This window comes from Loxodonta africana, chromosome 10, assembly GCF_030014295.1.
Source record: "Loxodonta africana isolate mLoxAfr1 chromosome 10, mLoxAfr1.hap2, whole genome shotgun sequence".
Lineage (NCBI taxonomy): Eukaryota > Metazoa > Chordata > Mammalia > Proboscidea > Elephantidae > Loxodonta > Loxodonta africana.
The window spans coordinates 6,964,769-6,977,328 of record NC_087351.1 but is presented as its reverse complement, the minus strand read 5'-3'; the positions used below and the strand labels follow the sequence as shown (position 1 = coordinate 6,977,328).

The following is a 12,560-nucleotide window of genomic DNA, read 5'->3' as shown; positions in this document are numbered from 1 at the left end:
CCCTCGGGAGCTGCCTGTGCAAGTTCCTGTTATTCAAAGTGCATTCCAGGTGGGAGCTCTGATGGAGAAGATGTGGAGACGGCTTGTGTCTTCTCGGCACAATGACAGTGCCCACCCTCCACGGTCACTTTAACTTTCAGGCACTAATTGCGCCAAATCCATTAGAACTCATGACGACCCCATCTATGTCAGAGTAGAACTGGGCGTCACAGGATTCTCACAGCTGTGACTTTTCGGAAGTAGATCACCAGGCCCTTCTTCCAAGCTGCCTCTGGGTGGGTTTGAACTGCCAATCTTGGTGGTCAAGCACTTAACCACTTGTGCCTTCCAGAGCTGAGCGCCGGTGAACTCTTGGGAGGCTTCTTAGACTGTTTGAAGCTGGCACAGAAATGCATTGGCTCCAAAATAAAAAAGCAAACTGCAAAATTTACATAATAATTATTTAAATGTCTTAAAAACCAAACACCACTTTAGTCCCCGTTAATTGCTAAATTTATGAAGTCCATGATATTTGGAAACAATTTGTAGGGTTAGATTATCACTGGTGTCCCCAAGGGTACAAGAAGATTGTCTGAAAACCCAGCTGATTGTAAATTAAATGAACTACTTCGAGTTAAAGCTTTTCAGAAGCATAATTATAAGACGTTTTCAACTGTTTACAGCCCAAAATCCAATTTACTGTTTCACCTGGATTCAGTTCAGTGCGTTAGATTTGGTGTGGAGTGGGGCCTCCAAGGCGAAGGGGCCGACGTGAAGGTCTCAGAATGTCCCACTGCCTCGCTGTCCTCTCAGGCCTCTTCCCATTTCTGTTGGCTACCATTTTTCCTTCTTCGGCAATTCTGAGGGTTTATAATTCCAACCCTTACTCTTCTCCAGCTTTCTTGCCTCTTCCCTTCCTTCAATTTATTGTTATCCTGTATGTGATTAATAGCTGACTAAAAATTATTCGGATTTAAAATGCATCCTCACTGACAATAGAGCAAACTTGAAATTCATGTTCTTGGAGGACTCATGTCCGTGGTCAGTTAAAATGGTTTTTGCAAAACTACTTAACTGTAATAAGAAAGTTGTAAGCCAGAGGGTTGTCCTGAGTTATAACTTTGTGGTGTCTCCTTACATCCTACATGCCTCTAATGCCTCGCGTTCCTGTATTTTTACAATTACAAAGACTTAGGAAGTATTAAGAAGACCTTTATCATTCTCTTTGGTAAATGGAATTAACACTCTGACATGAACTGAGTTTTCATGCAATAATCTCAGGGAGTCATCCACTTTTCATTTAAAAAATTTTAATTCCCTAAGTCACTGGTCTTTCGCCATTTGCAGTGATATGATCAAAGGGGCTCATCTTATGGCTCTAATTGGTGAAAATGCAATTGTCTGTTATAACACAGCAGGTCCAGTGATTTCCTGGCATGTGCCACCGAGCAATGAGGCAGAGATGGCCAGTGCTCAGCAAGTGTAGGGCCTACCCATCACCCATCACTGTCTAGTCGATTCTGACTCATAGCAACCCTGTAGGACAGAGCAAAACTTCCCCCTGGGGTTTCCAAGGCCATAATCTTTACAAAAGCAGACTGCCACATCTTTCTCCTGTGGCTGGTGGGTTCGAACTGGCAACCTTTCAGTTAGCAGTCGAGTGCTTAACCACTGTGTCCCAGGGCTCCTTAAACGTAGGGCCATTTTCTGTTGTCTAGAGATTGGTCACTGTGTCCCCTACTGACTCAATTTTCTGCAAGCCTTGGCTCAGTGCTGGTCACAAATCAGTCACTTACTTCTTGTATCCAAATACTTCTTGCTGCTATTTGCCTTATCAGTAGCTAAGAACTGCCTGGGCTTGCCGACTTCCTTGTTCCTACATTCCTTTGCTCTTGATCTATCAGTCTGGTTTCTTTACCAAGCCCTATTTCCTTTCCTTTCCTTCACACCAATCTCTGCTCGGCTGCCACAATCACTGTCCCTGCATACCCGTCCTCTGTCTCCTGTCCCTGAGGATGCTGGTGGACCTCTTCCACTAACCACACCTCTTCATTCTTTGAGAGCCCATCATGGCCTGGACACGTCATCTACCCTGACCCTCGTGCCCTTGCTTTCTCTTCTCAGGGAGCGAAACTCTATGGATAGCATTAAGAAACAAAGGGCCTGGGAATTCTTGCTTTTGACCTGGTGTCTAAGTTTTATTTTTAGATGGCATTTTAAATTGCCGCTTCTCACGTATTCTTATCATCCTGTGATGAAGAGATCTACTTTCCTTCCTAAGGAAAAAAACGAATTCGCTATCGAGATTGTGGAGATTTTTCCCTCTGATATTTCAAGATCTTGAAGAAGATGCAAAATAATAATAATAAAACATCTACTCTTAATGAAGTTAAGAATCCTTGCACTAGTGTGAAGACATGAGGCCACCAAGGAGAGGGATGCTAGAAGGCCATCCTCCTTCCTTCAGCCTTACTTCTGCTGTTACTGTCATTACAACTGATACCCTGTTACTTTGTAAGACAGTCACATACCTGATGTTGGTGATAGCTGTTCCAATCCATGAAGGTAACTTTCTTTTAGAACAAACAAGGAATGGCCTCTTCAGTAAATATCACAGATAGCCACTGGTAGCACACCCTGCACTTTGTGACAATTAGGAAAAGGCCACTCCTGGGGCAGTCCAGCTAGATTAAGAGCTCTTCCTCCAGGCTGATGCAGCCCTGGGCCCAGGTACCAGGACACAAGGTTTAGAGAGTGGAGCACTGGCCGTTTCAGCCTCCAGGTGGGCCTTCTTGGCTGAGCAGCCCTCATCTGCCATTAACAACTGTCTCCTGATCACTTTTGTTTCTTGGTCACTCAATCACCAGGTGCTACACAACACAAAATAGTTGGTCAATGATTTCCATGTTTGAGGACAATATTAAACGCCCTCAAATTGCCTTTAGTAAACCTTTCAACTACCTACAAAGCATCTGTCAGCTTTGATGGGGACAGTTTTTCATAGAAACATTATCTACAGATATGGCAAGGGAAGGGTGAAGGAGTACAAAAGCAAAGTTAATAAGAAAATAACTGAGCCAGGAGGAACTGAAATGCTCTTGTGGTTATATTTCATTTTTTATCGTATAGACTGAATTAAAAGTCATAGGCCAGAAAAGACAAAAATCTATATGGAAATCAAAGAGAAACTGGAAGCAATTAACTAGATACTTTACTTTGAAGATGATAGAGTAGTCATAAAAACTATTGTATTATTTTGAGAGAAGAACTCAAATGAACTTACGGGAAAAAATGTATGTAATTCAAAATTTTTTTAAACTTTGTTTTTAAGAAGAATAAGGTTGAGAAAAGCAGGCAGATATTAGTTCATTTTAAAAATGAATTAATTCTCACATATTCAATAGCAGGTAATACTTGGTTTACTGTAGGATCAATTAAAAATTATTTATTAGAAAAACCAGATTTATGGAAAATTGAAATAGAAATTCTGCACTACCTTTGGATCGCTTAGTGAGGAAAATGGGAAAGCAATGGCCAGGTCAGGGATGAGCCTTAGGGTGAAGAATAAAGATGAACATAGACAAAGAGTAGTTAGAGCAAAGAGAAAAAAAATGGGCAAATACAGCCTCATTATAACCCACTGTGCCACTTTGCGTGTTTCAATTGCAAGTAAAAGAAAGCCTAATTCATATTGACTTATCATTGTTCTGCGCCATCGAGTTGATTCTGAGTCATAGAAGCCCTATAGGACAGGGTAGAACTACAGTGTAGGGTCTCCTAGAATGTAATCTTTATGGGAGCAGATCACCAGGTATTTTTTCCCACGGAGCCACTGGTGGGTTTGAAACACCAACCTTTCAGTTAGCAGACAAGCGCTTAACCAGGGCTTCTACAATAGTGACTTACGTAGTGGAAATCATTGACAAACATACCAAAAAATCCAAGCGTAGTTTGACTTTCAGGCAAAGCTTGATCTGGAAGCTTTATTTTGTAGTCAAGGACTAATTCTTTTTTGGTCTTTCTACTCTGTCTTCCATTGTAAAAGTATCAACCAAGGGTGATTTAGCTTATGGAAACAAGATGACTGCCAATAGCAACCAGGACTACATACTTAAGCATTTATGTTCAGTGGGAGAGAAAGTGTATCTCTTACCCATCTCTGAACTCAGGTCCTGGGCTTCATTCGAGTCGCACCAGCCTAAGCCACTGTGCCATTCACTGTGACCAGAGCAATGCTGGGTGCCTATTGGTTCCAGCCTACTTGGCAGGGCCAGATTAAGGCATGCGAGGGCCCAAACACTGGTAATGTGTGGTGCCCCCTCCTCTGCTTGCTCACCCATTCAAACCATAGAACAGATGTCAACGAAGGTGTTGAAGTGGTAGGCGCCTCGTAGCTTAAACAACCTTGCTTTTGGGCACTCTCATGACCCTGCATGAACTTTATTTCTGGCTGGCACATTTTCACGCACTGGAGGTGGTATCAGTTTTAGTGCCCTGCCAGTACCCTTTCACTATGGCACTTGCTTTTCCTTGTGTCCTATCTCCTTGGCATCTATGGATCTTTGCTTTGGACAACTGTTTTTTGATGCCCTAAGCACTTGCTTACCTTGCTTATTGGGTAATCTGTCCCTGCTACCTGGGTTATGTGCCCATCCATTCACTCTGGCAGAGGGAATGGGATTGTGCTGAGTGGCTAAAGTTGGAATGGAGTCTGTCCCACCCACACTTCGATAGGGAAATCCTAGTATGGATGCCAGAGAGACGACCATCAACCTGAGTTCCACCTTCTTTTCTTTAGGAAACCAGTTTTGTGCTGTGCTTTCTAACAAGGACAAGGCTGAAATGTGAAGAAAACTCATCCTGATCAAAATAAGTGTATGTAGCTTCAACAGAGAACTTCTTGATTCTTAACCTCAGTCCTTGTGGCTGTTAAGATAGTATCTGTTTTCTTTTACAGAGCACAGCACACTTTTCAGAACACTGTAGCCCAAGTTGGTACACTGTTTCTCCTGCCAGTTCCAAGCGGCCATTGTTACCCTCCTTCTACAGGCGAGGTTATCTAGGCTAACAGGGACAATGAAGGACCTGGAGCAAGAGAACAGGCTCTCCTATCCAAAGCTTCCTCCTTTCCTTTGCACTGACTACTGTCAAAGACCTTGGGAGGTACGATAGTGTTGGAAGGACTGGCAAATCAGAAGATTAGTGTCCCTGAAAGCATAATAGGGCCTATCTGTCGTATTCCTTCCCTGCCTTTGCCTACACTTCTAAATAAGTCAGTGCATAGAAATCCAGTGCATTAAATGTCTCCTCAGTCCCTGAACAAAGTTACGCTGGCAGGTCAATCCTGCACCTTTGTAATCTGCACATTTAGCTGTGAATCTTAAATCAGACTAACTGATAATTGAACTCATTGCTTCATATTTTAATTTCTTAACTAAACAGCACACCAATTCAAATTATTGCTCATTTCTAAGTTATTGAATTATAAGTAAGTTACATTATATAAAACCAAAGAACATTGTTCAACGGAGATCATCTTGAAGTGGCGTACTGGAGACAACTATCGTCATTAATTATAACTCTGCTTTGTATTGACATTTTAAAAATAAATCTGAGGTTCTTATGAAAGATAAGAATGAGATTTCTCAGCCATTTAAAAAATGTTCTACAGCTCTTAAAAACTGCTCTTGGTTTTATCATCTACCAATAATTTCTTTTTTTGCTGCTCTAAAGTGGCCTTAGATTTTTAATCATAAAAATGTTATTGATTGTTGGTCTTCCCCCTGAAGTGCACCTGAACAGTAGCCATTTGAAAATTTCAGGACATGCCAGACACCAGAAGGACAAGGGCAGCATCACTTGCAGCAAACATACAAATTGTTCTATAACCTTTAAGCAAGAGAGGCCTTTGCTATTCTCCTCACAACCTCCTGCCATGAGTGGGAGCTGCTATGTGGCCTAAAGGTGAAGGCAGCCCTACCCAACTCCCAAAGAACCTAGTTGGTCTCCTACATTAATGCATGAATGTCTCCCACAGAGTTGTACAGTAAGCAGATGGAAACTCATTTATGGTCTCAAGTGTCCACAACCGTCTTTTACTACGCTATGCAGAAAATAGCTTTGCAGTGTAATTGCTATCTCTGTGTTTGTGTGTTTAAATTCAGGATCTAATACCTAGGAGGCTCACAAAGCCTCAAACACATGAAGGCCTTTCCTTGGGCAGGGAGGCTGCACCGTAGCCAAGGTTTTACTCACAGCAAGTTCCAGGCAAAGGTAGTTAGTTCTTAAAAGATTTGCATGACATTCAGCTCTGATTTGCAGCCAGTAGAACCAGTCATACCTGGAGTATGGGTGAAATAATGAGTTGGTTTCCCACTGTGAGGCCTCTGTTATAATTCCAATTTCAGCTGGAAAGTCTTTGAAGAGATGATTGAACCCTATCGTCTCCATGAAAGCTGCAAAGATTTGACAACTGCTGAGAAATTAAAAAGAGAAACTCCATGGAAAATTACAGATGCAGCCCTGGAAGGGGTCAAGGAAAAGGTAAGGACTTGGCTGCCTTCATTTTTGCTTTGCTGTCTGACAAGCTGAAAAAGGAAACTGGTTAATTTAAAGGCTGAGAAGTCATGAATCTATTATATAGAATTTCAATATTCAGGACCCAGGGTTTCTGCATTTCTTACCTGCTTTCCAATCATATTACTGGATACAGACAAATGGATTCAGAAAACTGTTTTCATTGTTTATGTAAAGTCAATTTTTTTTTTAAGTTAAACAACAGATTTTAGGTACGTATTGTGGTGTCTCCCTTCAAATTTAATTTTAAAGAACAGGAGACAGACCTTGCAGTCTAGAAAAATTTAAGTCAACGTCTGTGCAGAGTAGACAAATGAAGGTAGACAGACTCACAATTGAAGACAATAACAAAGAAGTTTACCCTGATGAAGATCGCTATGGAAAACTAACCACAGGATCTGAGAAAAGACATACTGTGGTTGGATCAGTGAATGTGAAAGATGGATCGGACACAGGCTGTAGGGTAGATAGGGTAGTTTTTCTATAGCGCCTAGGAAGGTGGGAGTTCCCCATCTGGCCCAAGCTCAGTGAAGTTAGTGATAAAAAGAAGTTAGTGATAGGATTGTGAAAAGAGCAAGGACTCAAGGGTTAGGTAGAAGAATTGACATCTGCATTGGACATTCAAAGAAAAGACCTATAAACTGCAAAATCTACATAAACGACCTTACGAGTTGAAAACTTGGAATAAATTAAAGCAAGCCATGCTAAAAGCCTTTTAGATTTAGCGGAAGTCTTACTGAACTGGGAATCACAAACTCTGTCTGTAACAATCTGCCCAATTCTCATGAAGACTTTTCATATGATTGAGCAAATCACTCAATTTTTCTGAGTCTGGGTTTCTGAACCAGTGAAATATAGTAATAAATAGTTCTCTCATCACTGCAAAGTAGTTACTTTTGCAAGTGAGTCTTCAGGTGGCTTCTTAGTTGAAACCAGTCCCCTGTCCTGAAAAAATATTCAGAGAGCTTAAAGAAAGCTAGACTAAGAATATAAATCTTAAGGATACCAAATTAGCATGAAACCTGTCCCCCAAAACTGGCCATTCCAACCTTCTTTTTACTCTTATCCATGTTGTTTGCTTGCTCTTTTCCCCTAAAATTTAATAAGACCTTATAGTACCATAGTACCTGGTGGCATAGTGGTTAAAGTGTTCAGCTGCTAACTGAAAAGTTGGTGGTTTGAACCCACCAGCGCTCCATGGGAGAAGGATGTGGCAGTCTGCCTCCATAAAGACGACAGCCCTGGAAACACTGTGGGGCACTGTGGGACAGTTATACTCTGTCCTATAGGGACACAATGAGTTGGAATCAACTTGACAGCAGTGGATTTTGGTACAGCACAATGACAATCTGATCCTGCTCTTTACATTTCTAAGATTTCTCATGAGTTTTTAAAACACTTTAAGTTTCCAAACATGATGAAATAATTGTAATTTTTTTTTAAAATGAGGTTTTTTGTTCATCCATAATTTGAGGGCAGAATATAAATTCTCATCCATACATTCTGCTAGAGCTGTCTCCGATAAAATCTGAATGTTGTCCACAGAGTTACCGCCAAGTTCGACTGAATGAGCTCTTACAGGAGCAGTCAAGAGCTGCTAACCTCATTGTCCTGTAAGTATCACTGCAGACATTTAAGAATGTTAGAGGCGAGTCTTAAGGCAGATGAGTTAATCAGCTCAAAAGCTCATGACTATTCAGATGGAAAGTTAAAAAGATTTTGAGCATGTGAGATTTTAGAAAGTGGAGGAAATAAATGCCACCCGGAGACCTTGACAACTGGGGCCCATCGACATTAGAGGCCTCGTTTGGACCTTCCATTAGTCATGCCCCACCCACAGGGTCAGGGGGATAGGCCCACCTAGAACCCACACTCCTCTTCCAGACTATGCTCCAGGCACCTGGGACCCTGGAGTTCTCTGTTTAGCCAGCCCCAAGTCTGCCACTGGGCCTCTCCCCTGGTAGGCTCTCTTGAGGCTCTAGTGTCCACCCACATCTTCAGGAGGTCCCTAGAAGGCCGGGACAGGCCAGGGTAGGAGAAAAAGGGCAGTGGGTTTTTCCGTTTTCACTCTTTGCCCTCTGGCCCCAACAATGTTAGGGGCGCACCTGCTGAAAATATCAATGTACATCTACGTGAAGGTTGGTAGCTAAACTTGAAAATCTTAAACTTTCACATTTGTATCTCATGAACTCATTCCTATGTGTTTTCAAGCAACATCTAGTCTGGAGGACTCTCCTAAGATGCTTTAGAATAGTATCCTGAATTGGGTGGTAGTGTTCAAATAGCTGGTTTCTGAGGTTTCTCCCAAATATAAGAACCTTTTAACTATTTGGAAAGTTGATTTCCACAAAAAAAAGCAGGGTGGCGGGGGTGGGGGGAAATGGGTAGGAAAGATTAGTTGATCAAATTCTCTGCTTAAAGGAGAATTAAAATTTGTAGTTTTATTTTGTCTATCTTCCACAATACCTAAGCCTATTTTTCTAGATTATAGATATTTATATTATCTGAGAAATACATCAGCTTAATATCTATTGTTGTTTTTGGTGTGTGCCGTCAAGTCAATTCCAACTCATAGTGACCCTATAGGACAAAGGAGAACTGCCCCACAGGGTTTCCAAGGAGTGACCCAGAGATTCAAACTGCAGACCTTTTGGTTAGCAGCCTGAGTTCTTAACCACTTCTCTACCAGGGCTCCGATATCTATACTCAAGATAATTTTAAGGCTGTCATTTTTTGCTAGGGCCTGGGGGTAACAAAGTTTCAGGCCACTAGCTATTAAATAGCTTAGAAGCACTAGTGAGGTTGCTGCCTGTAGTAATTTTCAGTTTTGTTGTTTTTCTCCAACGCCGTCAGGAGTCTTCCGGTGGCAAGAAAAGGATCTGTATCGGATTTGTTGTACATGGCTTGGTTGGAAATCCTCACGAAGAACCTCCCTCCTGTCTTACTAGTTAGAGGAAATCACAAAAACGTCCTGACATTTTATTCTTAAAGATGAAAGATTAAAATACATTTTAACTTTATGTGCAAATAATTAAGAAACAGGCTTCAGAACTTTATGTTGTAAATCTGACCGATGGGTATTCAAACTTCTGGAGACTATGCTGCCAGGTTCTACACAAACTTTGTTACTTTTTTTTTTAATTAGTTAATGGGAGCTTTTTTCTTCTCCTTCCGTCAGTTTAGGGGAGTTTCAAAGCCAGTGCTATCCCCGCCCTCCCCCGCCGCTGCCAAAAAAAACCACTTTTATCATTGATGTTGAGAAACAAATAAGAAATTAAGCAAACCCATGCTGGTTTATATTCATGAAAACCACCACCTTGACTGTAAGCATCTCCAGGCAAATTTAGGCTTTTGTTTCTACAGCGTTTTGCTTCCAGAGCCTGACTAGGCCTCAGCCCACAGCAGGTTCTCAGTAATGCCTACTGACAGGCTGGTGTGGTAACCATGGGAGGTTATCAAAGGTAAAGACCAACTTGGTAGGAAATGTGATTATTCTTTGGGTTAGGCTCCTGAGAGGCTTTTATCTACAAGGAAGACTTGAAAACTTTACGAAGTGCTTCAGTCTACAAAATGTTTAAAGCAGTTACCTAAGTAAGGATTTTTAATGTAACACAGATGATATACTTAGAGCAATTGGAGTGATCATTAGTAATGAATTAAATTCTTTGCTGCTGACTGAAAAGTACATTAGTTGGGTTAGAAGAAAACATACATTGTGATGAAATGAAATGTATTCTGTTCTTAATATATAAACTTCAGTTATCTTCTCTACTAATTCTTTTGAAATTTTCATCATAGTATTACTTCACATATTTTTTTTTCTAATTAAGTGGTTAGCATGAATGAAGTCTTTATAGAGGTCTCACTGAAATGCAAGTACCGTAAATTTTCAAACCATTATAAAGAAATGTATCCTGAATCACACACTTGCTTTATAGAGTGATTAAAAAAAGAAGAATTAAAATGAGAAGGAGGAAACTTGCAGAATTTGGAATACACAGGTATTGATTTTTCTTGTTTGTATTAGTACACCTGTAATACTTAATCACATTGAGAAAACAAAAATTGTCCTAATGAATGGCTTGATTTTTTTTCCGTGATATGTTTTGACTGCTTATTCTAACTGATAAAATATATGGAAAAAAATGAACCTAAAACAAAAGTGTTCAAATTTGTTTGCTCTGCCTTAGGTCGTATTTTCAGTTTTCAGTCACCAAGGTCAATGCACTAAGTGTAACGGTGTGTCAGATGTGAGCCTGAGATTTCCAACCAGCCACCTTGGCTGAGGGCTGTTTAACGCCGAGCTTCCAGATCAGGACTGCCAAGTCGCAGCCTCTCAGTTCAGAAAGATGCTAGGGATGGAAGGAGAAACAACTGCAAAGCAGAACAGCAGGACATCACTAATCCAAACCCAGGGCCATTTTACAGAACGCATTTCTCCACTGAGTCTTATGTTCTCGAAATCCAAATAGCTGGGCAGGGTCCTAGAGATCAGGGCAAGTGAGACCAAGCTTCGCCTGGGCCTGACACTTCTCTGAAGCATTTGAGAAGAGTCCCTGGGAAGGTGAGAAATAGCATGATTTTTGTAACCGGAAATCCTGACTTTCACTTCTTTGAGGGGCTGTCAGGCTGGGTTTCCTGGGAACAGATTCTCAGATGGAGTTTTAGCATGTCGCATGTTTGTGAAGGAGCGTCCTTGAGATCAGCCCCTGTGGAAAGGAGGGAGGGTGCAGGATTGGGCCAAGGAAGAAGTTGAGCTGAGACGAAGGCCAAGGGCAGCCTCGGCCAACCTGTCAGTGAGCCCTGGAGGTACATGTGCCTTCAGAGTAATCCCAGGTTGGGCAGAGATGGCCTTCATACTCCAGCACTGATGAGCCATTGGAATTGGCTGCCCAGAAGGGTGTGGACCTGGGTGAGGAGGTTCTCTGTAGCTCAGGTAGTCCCTGAAGGGCCTGAGAGCTGAAGGCTGTCGCGAAACACCACTCCCAGCAGATGAGGCAACAAGTTTGTCATTAAATAGCATTGGGCGCCACGTCATCATGTCCATCCTGACTTTTTTTTACTACCCTTAAGGTACTGGTAAGAAAAAAAAAATTAGACTGGCTTGAATTCAAACAATCTTGGTTTCACCGTTTATTGTGTGACCTTAAAGTAGGTATTTAATTTTCTGAGTTTCCTCATCTATAAAATGTGTGTGACTTTAGTATCAGCCTCATGGGTTTAGTGAGAGGGTTGAATTAGTTATTGAATCTAAAGCATTTAGCATAGTGCACAGCACAAGGTAAGCAAAAGAGAAACTACACGTAGAAGCCTCTCTGAATGGAAGCCATCTTTGCTTTTTAAAACCCCGCTGACGAGGCTCTCTACCGACGCCAATGAAAACACTGAGCTGCTGTAGAATGAGGTGTGATTTTGTCATGGATTAGCTTTCAGAAGAGGCTTAATGACAGGATTCAAAATTAACCCAAAGGAACATTTCTCTGGCGGGGGGAAAGCATACTGTGAAGTTTTTCATACCTCAATATTTAATTTAGTCTTATTTAATGCTTTTGTAAATAACCTGGAAATGGAGGTGAATGGTGGAAGTTGCGGCTGGACATTCAAACGACACCTAAGGTCTTCTGGTGAGTGAAGACCTCTGAGACACGATGGGATGATCTTTTGAGACTACTATGAGTGGACGAGAAAGAGGCTGGTGCAGTTTGCGATGGCCAGGTGTAGCACCCCACCTCCAGTACCTTTGATTCTGGGCTAGGTAGACACCTTAAAATGTACCAACCTCTTTCCCTTCAGCAATCTTCACCAGACTCCATGGCATTACCTCATCACCACAGCCTTTGTTGTCATCACCAAGAATTGTCCCACCTCTGAAATCTTAAACATAACCTGCCGCTCTCTGACCATAGCCCTATCCTTTCCATTTTCTGCTACCTCAATCTATTCTCAATACAGCTGTTTCTGACCTAAAATCTTGAGTCCCTACTGCCACCCGGCCCTTTTCTCTC

The 12,560-nt window shown here is 41.7% G+C and overlaps 1 protein-coding gene across 3 annotated transcripts in view; it reads left to right on the top strand.

The window, feature by feature from the left end:
• Nucleotides 1–9,544, top strand: part of SLC12A1 (solute carrier family 12 member 1) — a 112,411-nt gene extending 102,867 nt beyond the window's left edge. For all 3 annotated transcript variants that reach the window (XM_003420148.3, XM_003420147.3, XM_064292006.1), the window contains exons 24-26: nucleotides 6,387–6,522; nucleotides 8,101–8,168; nucleotides 9,409–9,544. In XM_003420148.3, the coding sequence (XP_003420196.1) occupies nucleotides 6,387–6,522; nucleotides 8,101–8,168; nucleotides 9,409–9,544 (340 nt within the window). The remainder of the gene's footprint in view (nucleotides 1–6,386; nucleotides 6,523–8,100; nucleotides 8,169–9,408) is intronic.
• Nucleotides 9,545–12,560: the final 3,016 nt, after the last annotated feature.